Below are 21,335 nucleotides of genomic sequence, written 5' to 3'. Positions count from 1 at the left end.
ACATGTTTGAAAGCATTTTATTCTGGAAGGTCACCGACATCCTACCATTACAAAGCATTCCACATCGAACAGTCATTCACTACTGTTTTAAAAGTGTATTTTTGAGAAATGGTATGCCATTGGGATGAGATGTGCTTGTTTCCAGAGTTTAGTGAAATAATTAAAAGCATCGGCGGAATATTTTACTCTACAATATGACTTTTGAAGTCAGAATGTAAGGTGAAACTTTCTCTTCTCAGTGGTAAGTAAAATGTCCTCTTCGTGTCCTGCCTATGTAGCCCTTTGTAGTTCATATGTAAACTAAACCGCGTACCTTATCAGGAACCTCAGTGGCCCCACGCGCCCCCCTCCTCACAGCTGTGAGCAATAAGCCTCCCACCCCCAACTCCTGCAGCACCAACCTTCTGAATGCGTGCGTAAAAGGCGAGTTTACCGAAACCGGTTGGCTGGGCTGTACGCACACAAACGCACGCACACATCCACTCGAACCGGTGGATGAACTTCAGATGGATACTGGATTAACGCATCAGACAGATAGCAAAGACGCACAGCATACTATGAGCTCCAGATGTCAATGTATTGGAAGAAAACACCCACCCACCCACGACGGAATGACTCACAGTTTAAAGTAGTTGAATAAGCGGGCGCCGGTGCGGACGGGGAGATTCTGCGTGGGGTGTTTGACTTCTTTCTGGTACTTAAAGCTCTTCAAACTGTGGTTTTTATGGGGAAGAGAGGCGTTGAGCTCGAGCCGCCATACGGACTGACAGTTGCTGCGCGAGGCGCTGGTGCCAGATATGGATAGCGCGCGGGATACCTCTGGACGCTGGTGCGCATCTTCATAAAGTGCGACACTTCGAGACTGACGGGGCCCAAAACTTCATCTGTCCTGAGTCAAAGTTGCTGACAAGCGGAGGACAAGCGGGACGGAGTCGCTTCTGCTAAACAAACAAGCTTGTTTAGGGAGAAAAGTTTGAGTAAAACCTCCAAAGTACTTTTACAAATCTTAACAGGAAGTTTTGAAGATGCGTCAAGAGGTCGCGTGGAGATTTCAGATGCTGCTCGTGATTTGGTCAACACTTCTTAGCTTGGGGACAGGGTTTCCTACCAGACACAAGCATGTGGGCCACAAGGTAAGTTTTTTTTTCTACAATATTGAGCATGTGTTGGATTTTTTTGAAGTTTAAGAGCAAGTTCCTTGCTGTTAAAATCACACCTGTTGCTGACGAAACGTATTTTTCCGTAAAATTAGCTAGCATCGTGGTGCATCTTTGCTAACTTATAAAATGTACACACTCCTATGGTTACTATAGATACAGTTCCGTTATTAATGTTGAAAAATAGTGTCAATTTCAAGAAAACTTTCCCAGCATTATAGAAATATCATATATAAATTAAAAACTTTATGAAAGTGGTTTATGAAAGATATGAATGAAAATACACAAAAATCTCCTTGCTTACTTCTTGCAAAGTCATTTTTAGCCTAACTTTATGGGGTACAACAGGCAAAAAAATTAGGTTTTAGGAATTTATTGAATATAAAATATATAAGTTAGTCATTTCTATTATATCTGAATATATTGTAAGATTATTGGGGCTAACAGATGGCTTGAAAGGTCACTTTTTTAACTATTATCTTCAGCCAGCATCCATCAAATGATTCCACCTTTTATTGAGGCTAAAAATAATAGAGAGAGAATAAAATGATAAAGAAATAATGATACATTTCTCTTTAGTGTATGTCTCTCTCTTTTGTTGCACTTCTCTCTATGTATAGTAAAGGTTGCCATAACTGGACCTACTCCTTGCTATAATAAATCCAAACTCCTTTCACACTCACACACACACGCTGTGCAGTGTGTGGTGTGTGTGTGTGTACTCCAGTGTTTGTGTTACGCACGGACATATTTGGATATCAAAGTCTGTTTGTGTGTGTTTGTGTCAGGGTTCAGTTTTTGCCTTTGAACTCTCCTTCTTGTGTGGCCTCCCATGGATGCCCTGTTGGGACTCTCTCTCTCTCATCATCTGTCTGATTGATGTCAAAGCAAAAAAAGAGACAGGGAGGAAAAAAAGAGGGAGGGAGAAATGAAAAGTCTCACTGTGGCTTGTGTGATTGTTCGTTTCATTCACCAAAAGGCTGCAGTCGGTGACTTTCGCCTGCGACCCGCTGGATGCGTGTCCGTAAGTGCTGGATGGAGAGGAGAGATTAGCAGAGGAAGAGAGGAAGGAGGAGGAGGGGAAGCTCAGCAAAGCGGGTGCCCAGTAACGAGATGCTTATGTAACTAGAATAAGGCGAGCCCTCGGCATCTCTCACGCTGGAGATGGGGTCAAGTGTCACTCATCTGATTGTTTACATTGGCTCTTTTTTTTCGTGTTAATGTGGAATTTCCTGTTTTTGGTTTCACCCCATCTCTCAGCAAGAAGAGGGGGAGGAGGAGGGGTTTGTGTTGAAGTGGCCCCTTTTCCAAATATTGCGACCTGTTTGCCCTAACTTGTTATGTACCCCCACCTCCCACCTCCCACCTCCACAACCTCACCCCGATTCCACCAGGCATGCATTTGTTGTCCTGTTTCCATTTGTAAAAGACGGCGATCAAAGAGCGTCTATAGTTTATTGTTCTTCTGTAATGGTTTGGAAACAGCCAAGTGCAGAGGCCTTTGATATCTGCGGGCGCATAAATCAGGGCTGCCACACCGCCCGCCTTCCCAGCCTGCCCCCCAACTCCACCGGATCCCATCCCTGGCCCTCACCTCAGCCCCTGCTGCCCCCATCCAGACTCAGACCTCCTCTCCCTAACAGGAATGTGTGTCACCACCAGCAGTAGCAATGACAGTAGCTAAATGGATCCACTCTTCTCAGCCTAATGAATGGAAGACTCGCTGTGTCGCCAAAAAGGTGCATTCAATGTTTGTCTTAAAAGAGAGAAGCTCTCCAGACCAGGCCGAGGTCCCCCACAGCATCCAGATAGTCTTCCTGTTAAACACACCGCATGCCATCATCCTTCGGGCCTTTGATCAGAAGAGCCCCTCTGCAGAGAGGAGGAGAGCAGGATCAGAGAGAACGAGGGGGAGGAAGAAAGGAGGAGGAGAGTGATATACAGGGCGAAAGAATACAGGATCCAGATGTGTAACAGGACGAGATGAGGAGGGTGTGAAAGTATGTGGCCTCTCTCGTGACTCCGGACCTTCTATGTCTGCGTGAGTGCGTTAGGTGTTAGGGCATGTGTGTGAGGGAATATTGTCACTGCTGGACAGACTTGACTGTGATGCTCTCCAGGACCAGGCCGGGGTGACATGGAGCATCAATATGGAGGATTAAGATCTTATACAAGAGACCAGACGTTACGTGTGGGCCTTTTATGTTTTGATGTGGTCACATGGAGAAAAATGTGGTTTTGTTTGTTAATAATTTCTTGCCATAAATTCCAAACATAACACATGATATTTGGAGAAAACAGCACTGGCACCTATTTAACACTCAGGGCTGCTTTTAATGAACAATATTACTGTTTATAGAGTCACACGATACAGAAGTAAAAGCATTAATTCCTAGACAACTGTAGTGGTTAAAAGCATAGACCCTATAAAAAGATGGACGACATGACGGCTCCCTAAAAGTGAAGCCAAAACTTTTCGAGCGCCCCCTGCTGACTGGCTGCAGTATAGGTCATAAAGCCCGCCTCCTCCATGTTAACAGATGGGTCATGGGTCAAATCATAAAATCACGCCAAATACATTTTTCATACACATGGTTTCTGTCATTATAGTTGGTTCTTATCATGCTGATTTACGTCCAAGCGTTCATTTTTAGTTTAGTTTTAATTAGTTATTTGATGCTGTCAAAATTATGATTGACAGCTCTGTTGACAAATACGGCTCCTGCAGCCGATCTGTTCCTGATCAGCAGAGTAGAGGAGGAACGGTGAGAGGAAACGTAACTAAAACAATCACTACAGTCATTGAAGTTTACATACCTGTGAACGTCTGCTTTAGACTGACACAAGAAGCTGTTCTGCTGTTAAATACGCAGACGTGCGGGATCCTTGCTGTTTTTTTCAGTGGCTATGGCGGCTCCACCCGCTGATCTTTACTGCGCAGCTCTGGCTCCAAATGATGACACCATCGCAAGATGGCAGCGCCTATATCACGCAGGCTGTTTTGGCATCAATTTCGTACATTGAGAGCAGATGAGATGCCATCGTCCATCTTTATATACAGTCATTGGTTAAAAGCTAACGCAGCTTGTTTTGTTTTAATTTTAAATGTTACCCGATGTCCCTACCTGATGTTGGCTACTGTCGGATTCCACACGTTTATTCGAGAACAATAGCGTAAGAGTATTTCAGCTTGCCATCCTGAGCGTGACGTTTGAAGAAAATGGCCGCTGGGTGAAATGCCAATATCTCAAAATCCAAGGCGACCTTATTGAAGTTCTTGTTTATCAGTCAGACCAACAAAAAAGAGAAAAGCAACAGATCAAAATGGTAAATGGACTGGACTTATATAGCGCTTTTCTCGTCATCAGACCATTCAATGCTTTTACACTACATGTCACATTCACCCTTTCACACACACTGATGGCAGAGGCTGCTGTGCAAAGTGCCGACCTCCAGTCAGACTCATACGATGCACTCGCAGACACACACCGGTGGCTATGCCTTCGTGAGCTATTTGGTGTTCAGTGTCTTGGCCAAAGACACTTCGACATGTGGACTGTAGCAGCCGGGGATTGAACCGCCAACCTTCCAATTGAAAGACGACCGACTCTACCACTGAACCACAGCCGCCCACAAAAGAGGCTTTATATGAGATTTTGTTATTTTTCTCTTTTCAGCAGCTTTGCTATAAAAGCTTTGCTATAATTAGTCCAAGAATCCACTGTTATTGCACTATGTGTAATGTTTGCTTACAGTATTTGGAGTGGATAACATTACAGCACAGAGAAAGGTTCAATGTGCCCAATAGGTTATCTACTTGTCACCACCAGTTTACAGATATCTGGGGAGGGGGCCAACTTCTCTTCATCCATCATCTATCATGCTTGGCTGGCTTCTCCTCTAAACAGCCATAATGTGTTCACATGCTTGAATTTGACCGACCACATAACTTCTTTATGGGACAATCACAGGCAGTCAGTGAAAAGTACGCCCCGTTCTAGAGGCCACAACTATAAATCATCAACCGTCTGGTCATTAATTCAGACATTTCTTCTCCTCTTTAGTGCTCAGACTGCAACTGCTTTTCTCTGCGCAGACCGCAAACGGGCTCAGGTCAACTCTCAAGGTCCAATCATGGTTTGGGGCCATATTCAGGATGAAATAGACATGAGTGAATGGCAGACGTGAAACAGACACATCCAAATTGGGGAATCAGACCAACTTTAACTCAGTTTTCAGCGACTAAATTCTGCTGTGCTAATATCTACAATTCCCTACCATTACAATGTCATCATTAATATCAGAGATCTACATTTCCTCCGGTTATTCTTAGTACAGTAAATCCCAAAAGGTCAAATTAAGTGGTGGCCGTAGTGGCGGCAGCACAGCAGGTTCAGACACGCTCGCACCAGCCCAGGGGTCCCACGCCTCCCAGGCCCTCTCATTAAAGCTAAAAGAGGATCCCTCTGGCACAAGCCCCTCTTTGTCCACGGCCTGGATGCCATGACTGTTGTGGGAAAAAAAAGAATGAACTGAACGAAGGCTGGTTGGTCACTTGGCTGGTTAGTTGGATGCCTCAGGGGCTTTTTGGAATTGCTGACCAAGCTACAAAGTGTTTGATGGTTTCAAGGTTTCTTCTTGGAAACAGAGCACTGATTGTTTTTCATCAATGAGCTGTTAATGATCGATCTTTTTTTGTCAGTAGAACTTAAGTAGCCGCTGGACTTTGGATGTATTCCAGTTTTGGGTGTTCTTAACATTATTAAAGTAATAATCTTGAATATTTTCATGAAAATGTCTGTTAAGTCACTATCTATCGCCGAATGAGGTAACACGATGGTGATTGAGCCTATGACCCACTGATGAAGCCTTTGCAGTATTACAGACTGGGTGTCTGCCGACATTCGCAGAAAAAATGTCCAAGCGGCGCCCAGTTAGTGATGGCAACCGTCAGCGAGGAAAATCCAACCAACCACGGACGTCATACATGCAACACTATCTGGATATATCTGGGAAGTGTGCTCCCGCAATAACCGTTTATCACCCTAGTTGCCGCAAAAGAGAACAAAACTGAGATCTTCGAGATTACAAGGTGGTGTCTGCTCACACAGTAAGCATATATGCACAAATCAGGCTAAGAGGCATTTCCTGCAATTAATAGAGTTGGTCCGATGCTGATACCAGTGTCAGTAAAGCCAAAAAAGCAATGTCGTTAATGGGCGAGTCGTTTCCATAACAGCTGCCAACACAGCAAAATTATACATCGCGTCTGCCACTGGGGGGCTGTAGATCAGAGGTAGAGTCGGTCGTCTTTCAACCGGAAGGTTGGTGGTTCGATCCCAAGCTCCCTCAGTGTACATGTCGAAGTGTCCTTGGGCAAGACACTGAACCCTATATTGCTCCTGGTGGCATAGCCATCGGTGTGAATGTGAAGACTGAATGACAGTTGGGCACTTTAGGTAGCAGCCTCTGCAATCAGTGTATGAGTATGGCAAAGTAGAACTATTTCTAGTTGAGTCATCACGTGATGATAGCAGACAACACAAACACAGTGCTAGCTGGGAGTGTAACATATCAAAGCTAGCAAAATATCAGCACCAGCGTCATTAGTGTTGACTTTATTGCAAAGGTATTGGAGGGGTTCTCTCATCGGCCTAGGTCTAGTCTTGGTATCAGAATTGGTATCAGGAAGGAAATCCTCTAGATTATTATTTCTGGTCTTGATAATGGACCATAATCTCACCTCTTACCTTGTACCTACAGAATCATGGCCACCAGATCCACGGCGGTGGGGTCCAGTATGTCCCTGAGGCTTTGGAGCAGCAGAACCAGGTCCAGAGTCTCCTGCCTGAGCCCCATAGCCAACAGAGGAGGTGGCCCCACCCCCAGCACCGCTCCGTTGGAGTTCTTCCACAGCCCGAACCTGAGGAGGAGACCAAACCTTTCATCCTGGATCTCAAGAACTTTCCAGACCTGGCCAATGCCGATATCAACTCGCAGAACCCAAACATACAGGTGAGTTGGGAGGAGGCAGCCACGCGTTTCAGTGAATGAAGATTATTATTAAAGCTCCAATAGAACAAAGATAAGTCCATTTAGTGTGTCTGCTGTGTCCATGCAGTAACCAAAAGAAGGTAAATTATGCGTTAAATTAAAACCATTCATGCGAGGAGAAGCGGGACATTTTCTCTTTCATTTGTTGAAATGATTTATTTCCTTAACGTTTAACAAAATCAACAGTCTCTCAGTCTAATCTTAGACCTCGCTTTGTTTTTTTGCTACTATTTAATTAAAGTGTAATAAAGGAAAACAGGCTCTGTGATTATAAGCGCCATTAAGTCCTCATCATCTCCTTCTAAATTGACCCTAAAGATCAAAAAGTTGTTCTGTTTAACTTATCTCATGGCAGTTATGCTCTCCAGCTCCGGTCAGTGTAATCAGGATGTGGTTAGAGGGACGTAATGATGCCGGCCTCTGTCTGCATTAAGTACAGAGACCAGTGACATGTCTGATGAGTTTTTATGTAGCGTATATACCAGATGTACCGTAATCCATTCAAAGACTATTTAACCTGGACAAAAGGAAGTGTTTCCAATCATACTTAAATGAATGCCACAACAGCTACTAATCGAGTAGTTTTCCTCTCGCCTGGCCTTCACATCAGCTGGAGCGGCCTCTTGGAAGTGCCGTAGCATCTAGGATGAGTCATATCGAGGTAATGAGAGGTACTTATCCAGAATGAATGCTCACTTTCTCTCCCTGAGAGGATCGTTTAGCTGGCTGAATGCTCATGCTTACGTCTGGCTGGCTGACTTGCAACCGGTGAACGGAAAGCCTCTCGCATTTGAGATAGTCGATTTCCTGAGAGGGAAGTATTGTGCACAGAAGTATGAAGAGTACTTAATGATGACACGTCACGGCAAACGCAACAAAGCAACCAAGGACACTTCAACCGCTTGTCAATGTCAAGAATATGTTACTTTGGTTTAACAGAGATCCTCTCTTGTCCAATGTAGGTAACCATTGAGGTGGTGGACGACCCCCAGATGGAGGTAGAGATGGACCTGGCCAACGAAAAAGAGTGGCTACCGTCCTCGTCCTCCTCCCCCTCTTCCACAGTGGATTGGCTCAATGGCAAGAAGCTCTTCTGGCCCCTTTTTTGGAGCTACACAGATTCAAGCGAAGACAGCAACAGCCGGTCAGGCGCTGAAGAAACGGGAGAGGAAGAAGAGGAGGAAGATTACTACCTGGATTACGGCAGCGAGGAGCCCTTACCCAGCGGAGTGGGCGGAGACTGGGATACACACTGGAACGAAGGCTGGGATCCAATGCAAAGCTACTACGGTAAGGACTGCCAAGTGGTACACTGGCTGTCTGCTAGCACGCCGCTCTTTTAGATATGAGTTCATCAAAATGTGTCCTATGGGTTTCGCAAAAGAAATAATGCGAAAAGGAAGAGTATGAAGAACTGGTAGAGATAATGGGAAAGTCTGGAATGGGAGACAGGGAGAGAGAGACAGACAGAAATGGATAGAGAACAACAGAGTGGTTTTGGAGGGCTGCATGATAACTGTCTTCACAGTCACAGAGAGCCAAAGGATGCCAGCATGCGAGGCAGCATGAGCACTCGACCATCGGGACATTGTGGGTTATGTGCACTTTGAAGTCGACACTGGTCGTGCTGGTCGCTGAGGCCTGTCTTTTGAAGATGGGTCCGATGCGCTCGCTAATGGCAGCGTGAGGCCGGCACTGTTCCCTGGGACAAAACATCCCTCTGCTTGTGGACAATTAGAGGGCAGATTGGGAACACAGAATGACAGGGGCCATTGGGCCGGCCCTTTCATCCTTCCCCAGGACCCCGTGGGCCCCCCCAGACCATGGCGGCCCTCGCTGCCCTCTGCGGCTCGGCCTTTTGAGCCAGTTCAAGAATTTCGGGGGGCTTTCAGGGTTCTGCATAACTTTTACAGCTCTTTCACCCCCTCTTAATTCTGCCTTCCTCTGGTGGGAAAAAATGTTGTGTCTCAGCTCGCACAGACTGCTTATTCAGTGGTACAAAAAAAAGTAAATAATGATAGAGAAAGGTGTGCATGGTGAATGAAAGAGAGCAGAGATTGAAAAGAGAGACAGAAAAAGACGGAATGAAAAAGAAAGTTTGATGGGTTTGGCAGTGGGTAGGCCAATGTGTGTGAGGCCTGCTGTAGATCACAGAGCTGTCATGGGTTAACCACAAACTCAAGCTTTCATTCTTCAGAGACATTTCTCACAGACACTAATCTGTGCATGATTGATCTATTTGTTTTCCTAAGGCTTTTGAGGCTTGGTGTAGTGTAATCTTAAAATTTGCGAACAAGTGTCTAAAAGCTTGGCTCCTTTTTACTCGTTAACCTTTCCCTTATCCGTCATGCTGCTACACAGACTCTGTCTGTTGAACTGTTGTGCATTTAGCCAGCAAAAGGCAACAATGCCTATAAAGTGGTCACATCTAAAGACTCTGCGAACATAAATCAACGATGTCTGCCTTAGCTTCTTCTGTAATTACGACTCTCCTGAGACCTCGTTCCCGTATGGCCACATGGCGAGTTGGCAGCGCCCACAGAGTCAAATTGGGTGCTCGCTACACCCAAGCTGGTATTTCTGCACCCACCTCGCCTTTAATCAAGGAGGACTTGTTTTCAGTGTTATTAACACCACAAGGAAGCATGGTGCGGAGGCGGACAGCCACAGCACAGCTTCCCTCTCTCTAATTTTACTGAAGTCGTCTTAAAAAGAATATGGGTTTGCATGGGAAAGGTTCGACCAGGAGAAAATTGGCATTTACATAAAATGAGACTGTCCAGAAACATGGAGCACGAGCTGAGTGCACTTCAGCTCAGAACTGTGAGGTAGAGGTTGATTTTGTAGGGTTTATGCTTTGCGTTTCTAATCTTAGTCAATTATATAAGGCTGCTTACTTTTAATACCTTTTAATACCGTCCACCTATTAACTGAATGTGTTCCTTAAAGCACGATTAAGAGCTTCTGTCACTGTGACCCTCAGTATGTCTGAACTGTGTTGTCCTCTCCACAGAGAAAGAGACAGACGAGTGGACCCCCTGGTCTCCCTGTTCAGCGACGTGTGGTCACGGTGAGAGGAAGAGGACCAAGTCCTGTGGCTACTCCTGCACGCTGACAGAAGCCTCAAAGTGTGACCTGGAGCCTTGTCCTGGTAAGAATATATTCACACTTCAAGAAACTCAAAAAAACATACAGAGATTATTTCGGTATTTTATTCTGTTTTTTAATCCACAAATGATGTTCCACTCTCCTCTCTGTAGGTGAAGTCAACACTGTGGTAGAGCCGTTCCCTTTCGAGATGGAGAATGGCACAGAGCCATTTGGGACAGGTGAGTTTAACTCTCCATTACATCCTTACTTTAAAGTATCATAATATATTCTCCCCCATTTACTGCAAGCTGTATTTACATCTTATAAAGTCAATAATATAACGCTACCAGTCCTAATACCATAGTGGCACATACTGTAACACAACTTCATGTCGTATTTCAATCCTCTCTCCATCAGATGTGGACAGCTGTGAGAAGTGGCTCAACTGTAAGAGCGAGTTCCTGCAGAGGTACCTCCACCAGGTCCTGTCTGAGCTGCCCAGCTGCCCCTGCACCTTCCCCTCGGAGGTGGCGTACACTGTGGTCAGCATCTACGACGAGACTCATGGCCGGCAGTTCCGCTGGCGCGATGCGAGTGGCCCCAAGGAGCGCCTGGACATCTACAAGCCGTCAGCGCGTAGCTGCATCCGCTCAACACTCTCCAGTGACTCATCTACTCTCGCAGCGCAGCACTGTTGTTACGGTGATCGCGGGCGGCTGATCACGCGGGGGAAAGGCGCAGGCACGCCGAACCTGATCAGCACCGAGTTCTCACCTGAGCTGCACTTCAAAGTAGACGTGCTGCCTTGGATCCTGTGCAAGGGAGACTGGAGTCGCTTCCATGCGGTGCGGCCACCCAATAATGGACTGAGCTGCCCAGAAAACCCCCATGAAGACGTGTTCATGAATGAACTGGAGGAGGCCAGGGAGTACTGAGGGGCCACAGCCAAAACTACCACTTCACTCACAGAGTCAAAGGGCCCAATCCTAATTTGAGCGAGGACTGCCAACCTTACAAGTCATGACATATTACATCCAAACCAGCATCATGCTTTGACTCAGAGGAAATGCACATTTGTGATTGGGAGATCCGTGGGCTTTAGGAATGATGGTGAAGTGTGACTGCCTCAAGTTAGGATTTGGCACAGTGTCCTGATATCAGGCTCGACTGAACTGAACTGAATTGCAAGAAAAAATGCAGTGTTCTCCCATCGCTTGCCAACCTGTTCCACATCTGGCATGACATCAAGCTCTTTCTTTGTGTTTGGTTCGCTCTCCTGGGTGCGTGTAAGCATGATGTCTACCTACTGGCTTTCTTGATGGTGTCCTGGAGCGCTTGTGATTGACAATAACAACACATGGTAAACATCCTGATTGTGCTTCTTGTAGGTTTTACATTAGTATGAGTGTGGGCTGGTTATATTGATGAAACAAACACATGCATGGGAAGAGTCCAACAGATGAATATCCCAACTATGCTGCTACAATATGAAATCTTTCAGGTTTTACAAAGGTATTAAGAGGAACAAGACAACAGGACATAAATAAACCCAAAAGATGCCACATGCATTAACAGTAATGAACATTTCAGCCAATCTTTTGGGACACTACATTTAGTTATTTTAGAGTAACTTGGGATCCAAACCAGAGGTACGCTGCTGTTGTTATTAAGCTTATAAAGTGAGGACTATAAGAAAAAGCAGTAGTGGTACAGGAACAGCACATTTGATTTCAAATGTTTTGTCACACAGATTGATTTCATGTATTTCCTCACATTTTCCCAGCCAGGAAGGTGTATAATCTGGGTGCCAAAGAGTTAAAAATCAGACTGTTGGTGCCTGTGTAAATCCAGCCTCCTAAGTCTCTACGGTGCAAATGTAGGATAAAAATAACTCTACAGTGAGTAGATTGTGCTCATAGATATGTCTCTACAATGTTCTCAGGGGGACTGACTGACCATGATAAACACATTCGTTCATTTACCTCGACAGCGGAGCACTATCGGAACAAAGCGTATTGGGGTGAAGATTAGATTAGAGAGTATCGGATGTGTAATCCAGATTGGAATTGATGAACAGAAAATGCTTTCAGAAAGCAATTTGAACCCTTAAAACTAAATAATTGTTGTTGATTGTGGTTGCAGAAAGATGTCATTGCTGTTTAAGCTGTTGGCTTTGGGTCTTTGGGTTTATGTACAGAACTTGACTGGATAGAAAGGACATTCCTACTCATTCCAGATAGATCGTAAAGTAGTTGCTCTTATCCTTGTTAACATAAATAAAGGCATGGAAGTAGTAGCCTAGTAGTCTTTCTCTATTCGGTAAATTAAAGGGCTGTAAAGGCTCCTGTTAGGTTACCATAATCTGGATAATTATTGGAATAGCAGTGGTAGTGTTAAAGTTATAATCTCGAAGTTTTAAGTTTCGTTCTATTTGGCGGGCGCATACGTCCCAGATAACCAGACGTCCACGGTTGGCTCCGGTTGTAACCCTTGATTTTCCTCGCTGACGGTCACTTTCCTTTTTAGACTGTTTGCCTTCATCTGAGCGTCGAGTTTGTTTCTTTTTCTTTGGATTTTCACTTATTTTTGAAGTTGTATCTGTAGTCATCGAACTTTTCTGTTTACTCGCAACAATTGCAGAGACCGGAAAAGCAGCGGCTTAGCTCCACCTACCCTCTCTGGCAGACCAGCCACTGCTGGGTAATGGAAAATGCGTCACTAACTGGGCGCTGCTTGTGATCTTTTTTCACCCAGTCCGTAATTCTGCAAATGCAAAGGCTTTCATCAGCGGGCCATCATCGGCTCAATCACCATTGTGTTACCTCATTTGGAGATAGATAGTGACTTAAAAGACTTTTTTTTTAACGGAAACCTTCGAGATCATATCTTTAAATTTCTATTCCTAACTCAAAAAAAACAGTGGCCTTAATCGTATTTTATTGTGAAATACAGTAAAATTCCAGGAGTTGTTCCTTCTATCCAGTCTGGTTCTACGGATGTTCGCTCCAAACCTTTATTTTCAGGAATTCTGCTTCCAGATGTGTTTATGCAAACAAGCATTTACATTTTGGAATCACCGATTTTTAAGGAAGGCACTTTATTTAAGGTTTATATATATACAAAAGATATATCAAAATGTACTCGTGTTTGCCATTTGTTGATGACGGTGTTATCGTGAAGGGAAACTCGCCAGAAATGCTGCATTGTTCTATGAAAGCGCTTATATCAAGTGTTCTGTTGAGGAAAGCATGATCTTGTGATTTCTGAATCTAGTATTACATATATGGTGTTGTACAGTATTTATTTGTCTGTTCTCTTTTTTTTTAAGTTTGCTGAAGCTTTGAAATGTCTCTATACTCAACATGGTGCACTAATCGGACTGAGAAATGAAGGCACCCGTTATCAAAAGGGAAACCACTCGCCTCATATCACTTCATACAGCAGCATCAAGTGTGTGTTTCAATCGACTTTGTACTGCAGTGCTCTATGAATATGTTGTTGCAATTATACTGAAGAAATATATAAAGACCTTGCATTCATCATCTGACTTTTTAATGTGTCATTTCTTCTTCCACCCTTTAGATACTGTGCGTTAGAGCCAAACATAGCATAGCACTGTACAGCAAAATTCCTCAAACACAACTGAGTAGTTATACTCTTCACTGACCGACATACCAAACTTTTCCGTAGCTTTCCTCTCAAACAAGCCAGGTACAGTGCAGCAAACATTCCTGTAAAGCGCAAACATGTCACTTCCTTACTTGAGCAACAGGCCAAATCTTAAAACTACTAATGGGAGAAAGTGTACGAAAACCAACCAGAAAAAAAGGGGATTCAGGCCTCTCTCCCTTTAAAATACCCCAAATATATGTCGCTTCTTTATATCAGGTAATTCAGCAAAGAAGAGTTTATTCTTAAAAGAACAGAGCTAGAGTTAGAGACTGATACGTTAATATGAAGCTAAAGGCAGCAGGCAGTTAGCTTAGCGTATTACACAGACGAAAGATGGGAGAATTTTAAAGAACTTGGCCATCTGTAAATTATTTTCTTGACTTTCTTGTCAAAATTTAGATGAGAAGATTGATGCTACTCTCATCTGCATGGTTAATATGAGGCTAAAGGCACCAAACAGTTAGCCTAGCTTAATACAAAGCGTTAAAATGAAGAGAAACAGCTATCCTTGCTTCCAGCTCCTCTAAAGCTCACTAATTTTGTATCTTTTTAGTTTAATCTGAAAAAAGCTAACTGTTAAAACTACATGCAGTGTTATGGGGTTATGTGCCAGACTCTTACTTGACCAGTAGTAACCTCCACCGACCAGCTTTGGAGGTTCAGGTAGGCAGATATTGTCAGCTATTGACAGATCAAAGCTAGCTGTTTACCCCCGTTCCCAGTTTTGTGGTGCTTAGCTAGCTGGATGCCGCCTGTAGCTTCTTATTAACCAAATTGACATGCGAGTATGACTAATCTTGCCATCTAACTTTCCACAATAAAGCAAGTAGGCATTTTTCCCAAAATGTCAAATTCCTTGTCAAGTTGTTATTCCCTTGTAAAGCTAAAAACAGTCAAATACAGTCAGTCCATCAAAGAAGGGTCCTGACCACATAGCTAAGCTAACGAAAGTGGGTGGTGATGCCAAAAGGCTTAATAGGTATAATTTGTGGTGTTCTGTATTGTCCAACTTCATGAAAATGTGTTACATGTGATTCTAATCGTCATCTACATTATCTTTTCCACATTCAACAGATCTTTAAAATAGCAATGACAGGATTCCTAAGGTAAGATCTCTCTTGCTAGCACATTAGCAGCGTGTGCAGTTGCTGTTTGGACTATCACCATCAAACGTTTCCTTAGTTTACTCTATTTAATCATCTGTGTGTTCTCACTCCAACATTGGTTTTCTTTATAAGTTGAGTTCACGTCTAAAAGTCAAAAGTCGTACTAACAATTTCAGTCAGACTTCTAAACAATCGACCACAGCCTTTTAAAGCCATGCACGCTTCGGGCTGTACAAATGTGTTGTGACATTTTTCTGGTGATTCACAAGAGTGACACATTATGGTACTTAGTTGTGGCTGGGCAAGAGAAAGTGGTGGTGCTGGGTTGAAATTCCTTTAGATTAAAGAGCCAAAAAAAAAAAAAATGAGCATCAAAAATATAAAAAGGTTCCCCTCAACCACTCAGACAGAAAAGGCCTGCTATTACACAACAACAGCCACCATTACTGACATCCATCTCCACTGTGGTATCTAGTAGATATATTCCTCCCGTTGTGCTGTCTGAAGCTACACTCTTTCCAGGGGATTAAATTACATTGAGATTTAAAGTTCAAAGGTCAGAGTAATACAAATCCATAGGCTTAGGCAATCCAAAGATACTCTAAATCTGGAGGTCACAATGTCTATCTTTCACTTGCTCTCATTGACCCATGAGAAAAGCCTGGTTATGCACTTACAATAGAACATTAGGTCAAAAGTGGGACACAATTAGCAGAGGATGTTCTGATGTTACGTGCATAACCAAGGAGATACTTAGAAATCAATCTATCCATCCATTTGTGTGTGCAGAGTATCGGCTGTGGAATGAATGATAAGAAGCTTGGTAGGTCTACTGTGGTCTCTCACTGATTCCTACGTTGACTACAGATGAGTGCTGCGTGGAGGAAAGCCAGACACATGTTGACCACATTGCTGCCGCAGAATAACAGATAAATAACCACAGATGTGCAGACAGAGGAGAAAGCAGAGGGAGGAACAGACAGAGGAGAGAGCGAGAGAGGAGAGAAAGCAACATAAAAGAGAGGGGAGGTTTCAAAACCTCTGTGGCTAAAAGATGTTATCTAAAATATTGAATGAAGCAAGAGGTCCCGGGCGGATGTGTTTAAAAACCGTGTGGATTCACTTCACAACTTATGGAGGGCATATGTATCATGTCACTGAAGGGGTATAATGTGGTTTTACAGAAGTTCAAACTCATTTGATTTCAAATTAGCATGATTTATCTCACATACAACATATGAAAAGATGAATTGCCATACAAAATTCTACATGCAACCTCCAACGTGCGACTACATTTTACATTTCAAGTGAGTGTGTGTGATGTGATTCATTCCTGTAGTTAAAACGCCGGTGGCCCAGGCCAGGTGCCAGCGCTTCGGTGGTTGCAGATCTGTTTACTTTTGTAGGCTGGCAGGAACATGAGATTTCCTCTGGGTGTACTGTGGCTGGTCGACCTGCAAACAGCGCGGCCCTTCAAGTCCCTCGCGGCTCCCGTTACGGCCTAGGAGCACTTGTGCTGAGGGTAACCCCACGCAAACAAACACACACTCACACCGAGGCTGACAAGGGTTCATTGAAGTCATGAAAACGAGCCGACATTCTGCATTAAAGCTGGCAAAGGTATGCTTTTCCACACACACACTTACAAACTCATACACATACTGGAGCTGCTCTACCTACAAATGCCAGGGGATCTCCGGATTTTATGGATTATCTGGAGTTTGACTTATCCCATTCCTTGACCAGCTTGACACAGAGGAAAGCCTTGTTCTGAGATGATTAACAAGACTAATCTTTAAAATGGAACCTCCATTCATAAGAGCTACAGAGCATGAATAACAATTCACAAAAAACAAGCCCCACGTTCTTTAGTTGTCCATCGGCACAGTCCTACTTTCAGCTTAATGCTAACATGCTCACAATTCTAATGTTAAAGTTCCCATGAAATCAAAATAGATGATTTTTTAGACATATCTTGCGCTGTTTGTCACTTTTATGCTGCTGCATCCTTCGAAAGACACGGTCTACGAAGGATGAGTCATTCGTAGCCTTCATAGATCGAAATTAGAAATTAGATGGTCTGATCTATAGAGGATTTCCTGTTTGTGATGCAAGCATAAGGGCGGGAACAGCTGCTGACGCAATGCGCCGCTCCTGTCGCCAAGTAACAGGTAGCTAGCTGGCTTACTACCTAACATAACTAACGTCATGTAAGTTAATGAATTATTTTTTAAATGTTTTAAGTTTCAAGGACCCTTTCATTTTTTTTACATTTGTATTGCTAGCTATTTGATTCAATTTTGATTGAAACCAAAAACTATTACATTTAAAAGTGTATTACTCAGCCACTTGAGAGTACGCCATCTCGTTTGGATTGGCGCACAATAATTCTTTGGATACGCTGGGCAAAAGGAGGACGCATTTGTTGGCCGCATCTGAAATTGTCTTTAAAATGGGACAGCCTTCGACGTGGATGCAGCTCCTGAATTGGGACACAGCTTGTTTGTGTTAGAAGGTTCTCACATTCAGTGCTATTGGACACTGTAAGCGCCAATCAATATCTTTGACAAGTCAAGACAAGTCCCTTTGCTTTATTCTGTTTTTAAAGGAAACAATAAAATATGCAGAATAAATATGCATTGTGCTCGCAATCTTATCGGAAATGTTGAAGTTTAGCAGGTACAACGTTTAGGTTTATCATCACAGTTTAGCAAGTTAGCATACTGGTGGTAAGATTTGCTTATTCATATCTTTATTTTACCGCATATTGGCCCTATGAAAAGAGAAGGGACCGCCAATGTTATTGCAACTCATGCTGAGGAGAACAGAAATGCCTGGGTCAAATTTCACGCTAATCCATCAAATACTTCTAGACATATTTCCCTCAAAACCTCAACTGTAAACCTCATAAAGTCAGTTTGGCTCATCCTCTGGGGACCATGAATATGTGTTCAAAGAAAATTACTGGCTGTTGTCCAATTTGCCATATTCACACAGCAGCCATTTTCGTCTGATGTCATCATGCTGAGGGTGGGAGGATCAAATGCTGTCATGATGTTGTACTGCTGTGTTCCAGGTTTGAAAAATTATATACACGTAGGGAATCACACCGGTCATTATCATTTCACTGCTTCTCAATTGTACGTCAACTTAATAGATAATAGTTCATGAAAACCTGGACGGACCTGGTGCCATATTTTAAGGTAAAACGACATATTTTATAACCCATTAGGTACCAACGACAGCAGCTAATATTAGCTATCAACCACTTTCTAGTAAACTTTATCCTTTGATAGGGACACAAGACACAATATGAAAGGCATAAGCTCCTAGCTAACAATGAATGCTAACGTTAGCTGTTGTGATTAGCCGTGTGAATATGGTGGACAGTTAGCATGCCTAAAAATGTATTAAAACCAACTATAGTCTTGCCTTCACTTGCAGGGACTGTTACATGGAAAATGAACACTATCTTTTATTCTGTGTAGTGTCTAATATATCCTTTCCTCTTGCAGACAAAGTACAGGCAAATTGTTTTATCAAGCATGAGCAATATTCAGCACGATAATCCCAACACTGGACATCAATATCCTCAGAGAAGTCTGAATAACTGACATTCTTTGGATGGACCAGACTCTACAAACCTTTGTTTGTTTACTTATGTCCAGTGGAAGACTTAATTCTCTCCATCCCTCCCTCTCTGTTGATAATATAATCAAAAGAGCAGCCAACACAATACCTTTGGACATGAGAGGGGCCTGCAGATCCAGTAGTACTGAGGCGGCAGCCAGCCAGCCATAACAACATCAAACAGCCCCTAGCCTCCAGCGTTTACCCAGAGCCAAGAGCCAGGACCAAAAATATGATTGCTCGTTCTTTGTTAGATAAGAATGCAGACAAGCTTGAAGGTTATTGCGAACAATATGTAAAGATATAAGTGGCCATAGTGATAGAAGTGGATGGATTTTAGCAAACAAATAGGAGGAAAGGCGTACTTTAGATTTAATGAGGCCTCTTGGATGCCTTGGATCAGAGTGTGAGATCTTGCCTTGCAGGAATTCTCCTTTAATCAGTCAACACAAGGAGAAGTTTTGGCACTAAAAACCTCCTAATCTTTTTATTTTCCCAGTCAGTCTACAGTTCATGTTGTCAGAAAGCAAAGACGCGAGTACTAGACCTTTGAGGAGACTGACAAAGAGCACACCCTGGTGGTCAGTTTGACTTAGGACAGAGGCCTTCATATGGCTTCACCTCCTGTTACTCTTACTGAAACTTTAATATATATCTCAGCACCCTTTTTACTCTCAATTACACTATTGTGCACTGTTTCCTGCCTAAAAGTGTTGTTGTGTTCTATTAATATATATATTAATACTTTTTATTATCTTCTTTAAAATCTGAGTTTCCTAACATATACTTTTTGATATACATTTATATCCACAGACCTGCAGTTTATATAAAACTGCTCTAATTGTGAGTTGATCTGGAGTGCTTAATAAGGATGAAATCACAAACTCCTAAACATAAAAAAAATTAATATCCTAAAGAATCATTTTATCTTCAGATTTCTGGATTCAGCACCTGTTCTTTTCATGTAAGTAATTCTTCTATTAAAAGCTTGATTCACCAGGTTAAAAATAATTCTATGGCGTGTGTATATCACCACCCACAGACTAAGATGTTGTTCATATTAGTATGCTGCTCGTTGCCTCCAGCTTCGTGTCAGCCTAAAGACTGCTAAGTAGGTGAGTTTGAGAAGAGGACATGCCGAGCTTTTTTGGGTTTAACAATGTTTGACCCAATATATTTACATGAGCAGACTTATTCACAATGTTCATCTGCATGACTTAGCCTATCACTTCCGTACGCATTTTTCATCATCAAACCTATGTGAGAGTCTGTGTTGACTCAAATAATTACCGTTCTGTCAGTGCTCCTGGAGATTAGTGTAATTGTATTAACCAAGTGAGGGTTTCCTGCTTCAGAAGCTGAAGTGAATGTAGACGGGATCTGATGTGTGAAGTGAGTCTACTTACGTACAGGTACGCTCCGATTGGCAAATTGCTCCTATTTTCAGTTTTAAAGGAATCCCCTTGTTCCTCTATGCTGAGACATGAATGCTGAACTCTGGGAAAGGGAGGCAATACAATTTGGCTCAAAGTTTTAAGTCATTAAAAACAGCTCACCTCTGTGCCAGAATCAGAATCAACTTTATTACCAAGTAGGTTTACACATACAATGAATTTGTTTTGGTGCAGAACAATTATAACAGAGCTAGAATAAAAATAAGTAAAAGACTAGGTACATATAACATAGGCCTACTTCTGCTTCATTTAGAAGGCAAAGTAGTTCACTTACAAAGGACCTGACATAAACCTGACAAAGACGGCTTAACTACTTTTTGTGTGCTTTGATTTTATACTTTATGCTGCTCTCTAGTCCTACATTTAATACAAAACCAAGATGACAAAAACGCCAAACTATTTCAAAATAAAGGATGAAAAGTGGCAATTTTCCACTTGCAACCTCCTTTTTAAGAATTAAACACTGTCTCAAAAACTAAAGCGCTTTTCAGCTTGTCTGTAGCTATCTTATTTATACAGTATATGATCTGTACTAAAGCAAGCGTTGCAAAACCCAGGTCGTCAAATACTGACTGTTTGTCACGCCCGTTTAGCGTCTCTCTCTTTTTTCGTTTCTAACTCGTGGTTAACACAAAACATTGTTGTTTGGTTTATGGGAAGAACACCTACACATTTAAAGTTAGGAACAACATAATGAGAAAGATCAAAACATAAGCTACAATAACCCGGAAATACTTTCACACGGGACACGAACGCCAGTCTCCAGGGTGAAAAGTTTGTCAGAAGCTACAATTTCTTTGAGTTGCGACTTTTAAAATATCAAAACTTTTCTGGATCACAAATCTACGTTTTTCTTAGTGGTCATTCTTAAGCTATCAGTGTTGAAAGTAATAAATTCGTCTTTCTGCCATATATGTATATTATTTTTAAACCCTTAAAGTACCGGCATGACTGATCTCAAAATCTGCGTTTCCTGGTAATAGTTGTTGGCACTGTATACTGATACATGATATTTCCCATGGTCATTATACTTTATATCATACTTTATTTATTCATTTTGTTAGTGCAGTTCGTTTACTGTTATTGGGCCTCTAAAAAATATATTCCCGAGAAAATTTGCTCTCAGTATTAAAAACCACAAAAATGTTGATGTTTGTGACTTCCGTGCGTTA

At 42.7% G+C, this 21,335-nt stretch overlaps 1 protein-coding gene across 1 annotated transcript; it reads left to right on the top strand.

The window, feature by feature from the left end:
• Positions 1-1,025: 1,025 nt before the first annotated feature.
• ism2b (isthmin 2b) lies at positions 1,026-11,380 on the top strand. Its single transcript, XM_069657162.1, has 6 exons — positions 1,026-1,133; positions 6,921-7,172; positions 8,174-8,501; positions 10,225-10,362; positions 10,472-10,540; positions 10,719-11,380. Exons 1-6 carry the CDS (start codon positions 1,026-1,028, stop codon positions 11,234-11,236), a joined length of 1,413 nt encoding a protein of 470 aa, XP_069513263.1. The 3' UTR covers positions 11,237-11,380.
• Positions 11,381-21,335: the final 9,955 nt, after the last annotated feature.

Source organism: Semicossyphus pulcher, unplaced genomic scaffold (assembly GCF_022749685.1).
Source record: "Semicossyphus pulcher isolate SPU_LCO1_2020_fin unplaced genomic scaffold, fSemPul1.0.p SCAF_11, whole genome shotgun sequence".
Classification (NCBI taxonomy): Eukaryota; Metazoa; Chordata; class Actinopteri; order Labriformes; family Labridae; genus Semicossyphus; species Semicossyphus pulcher.
The sequence above is the reverse complement of the archived record's forward strand: the minus strand, read 5'-3'. Positions and strand labels throughout refer to the sequence as shown.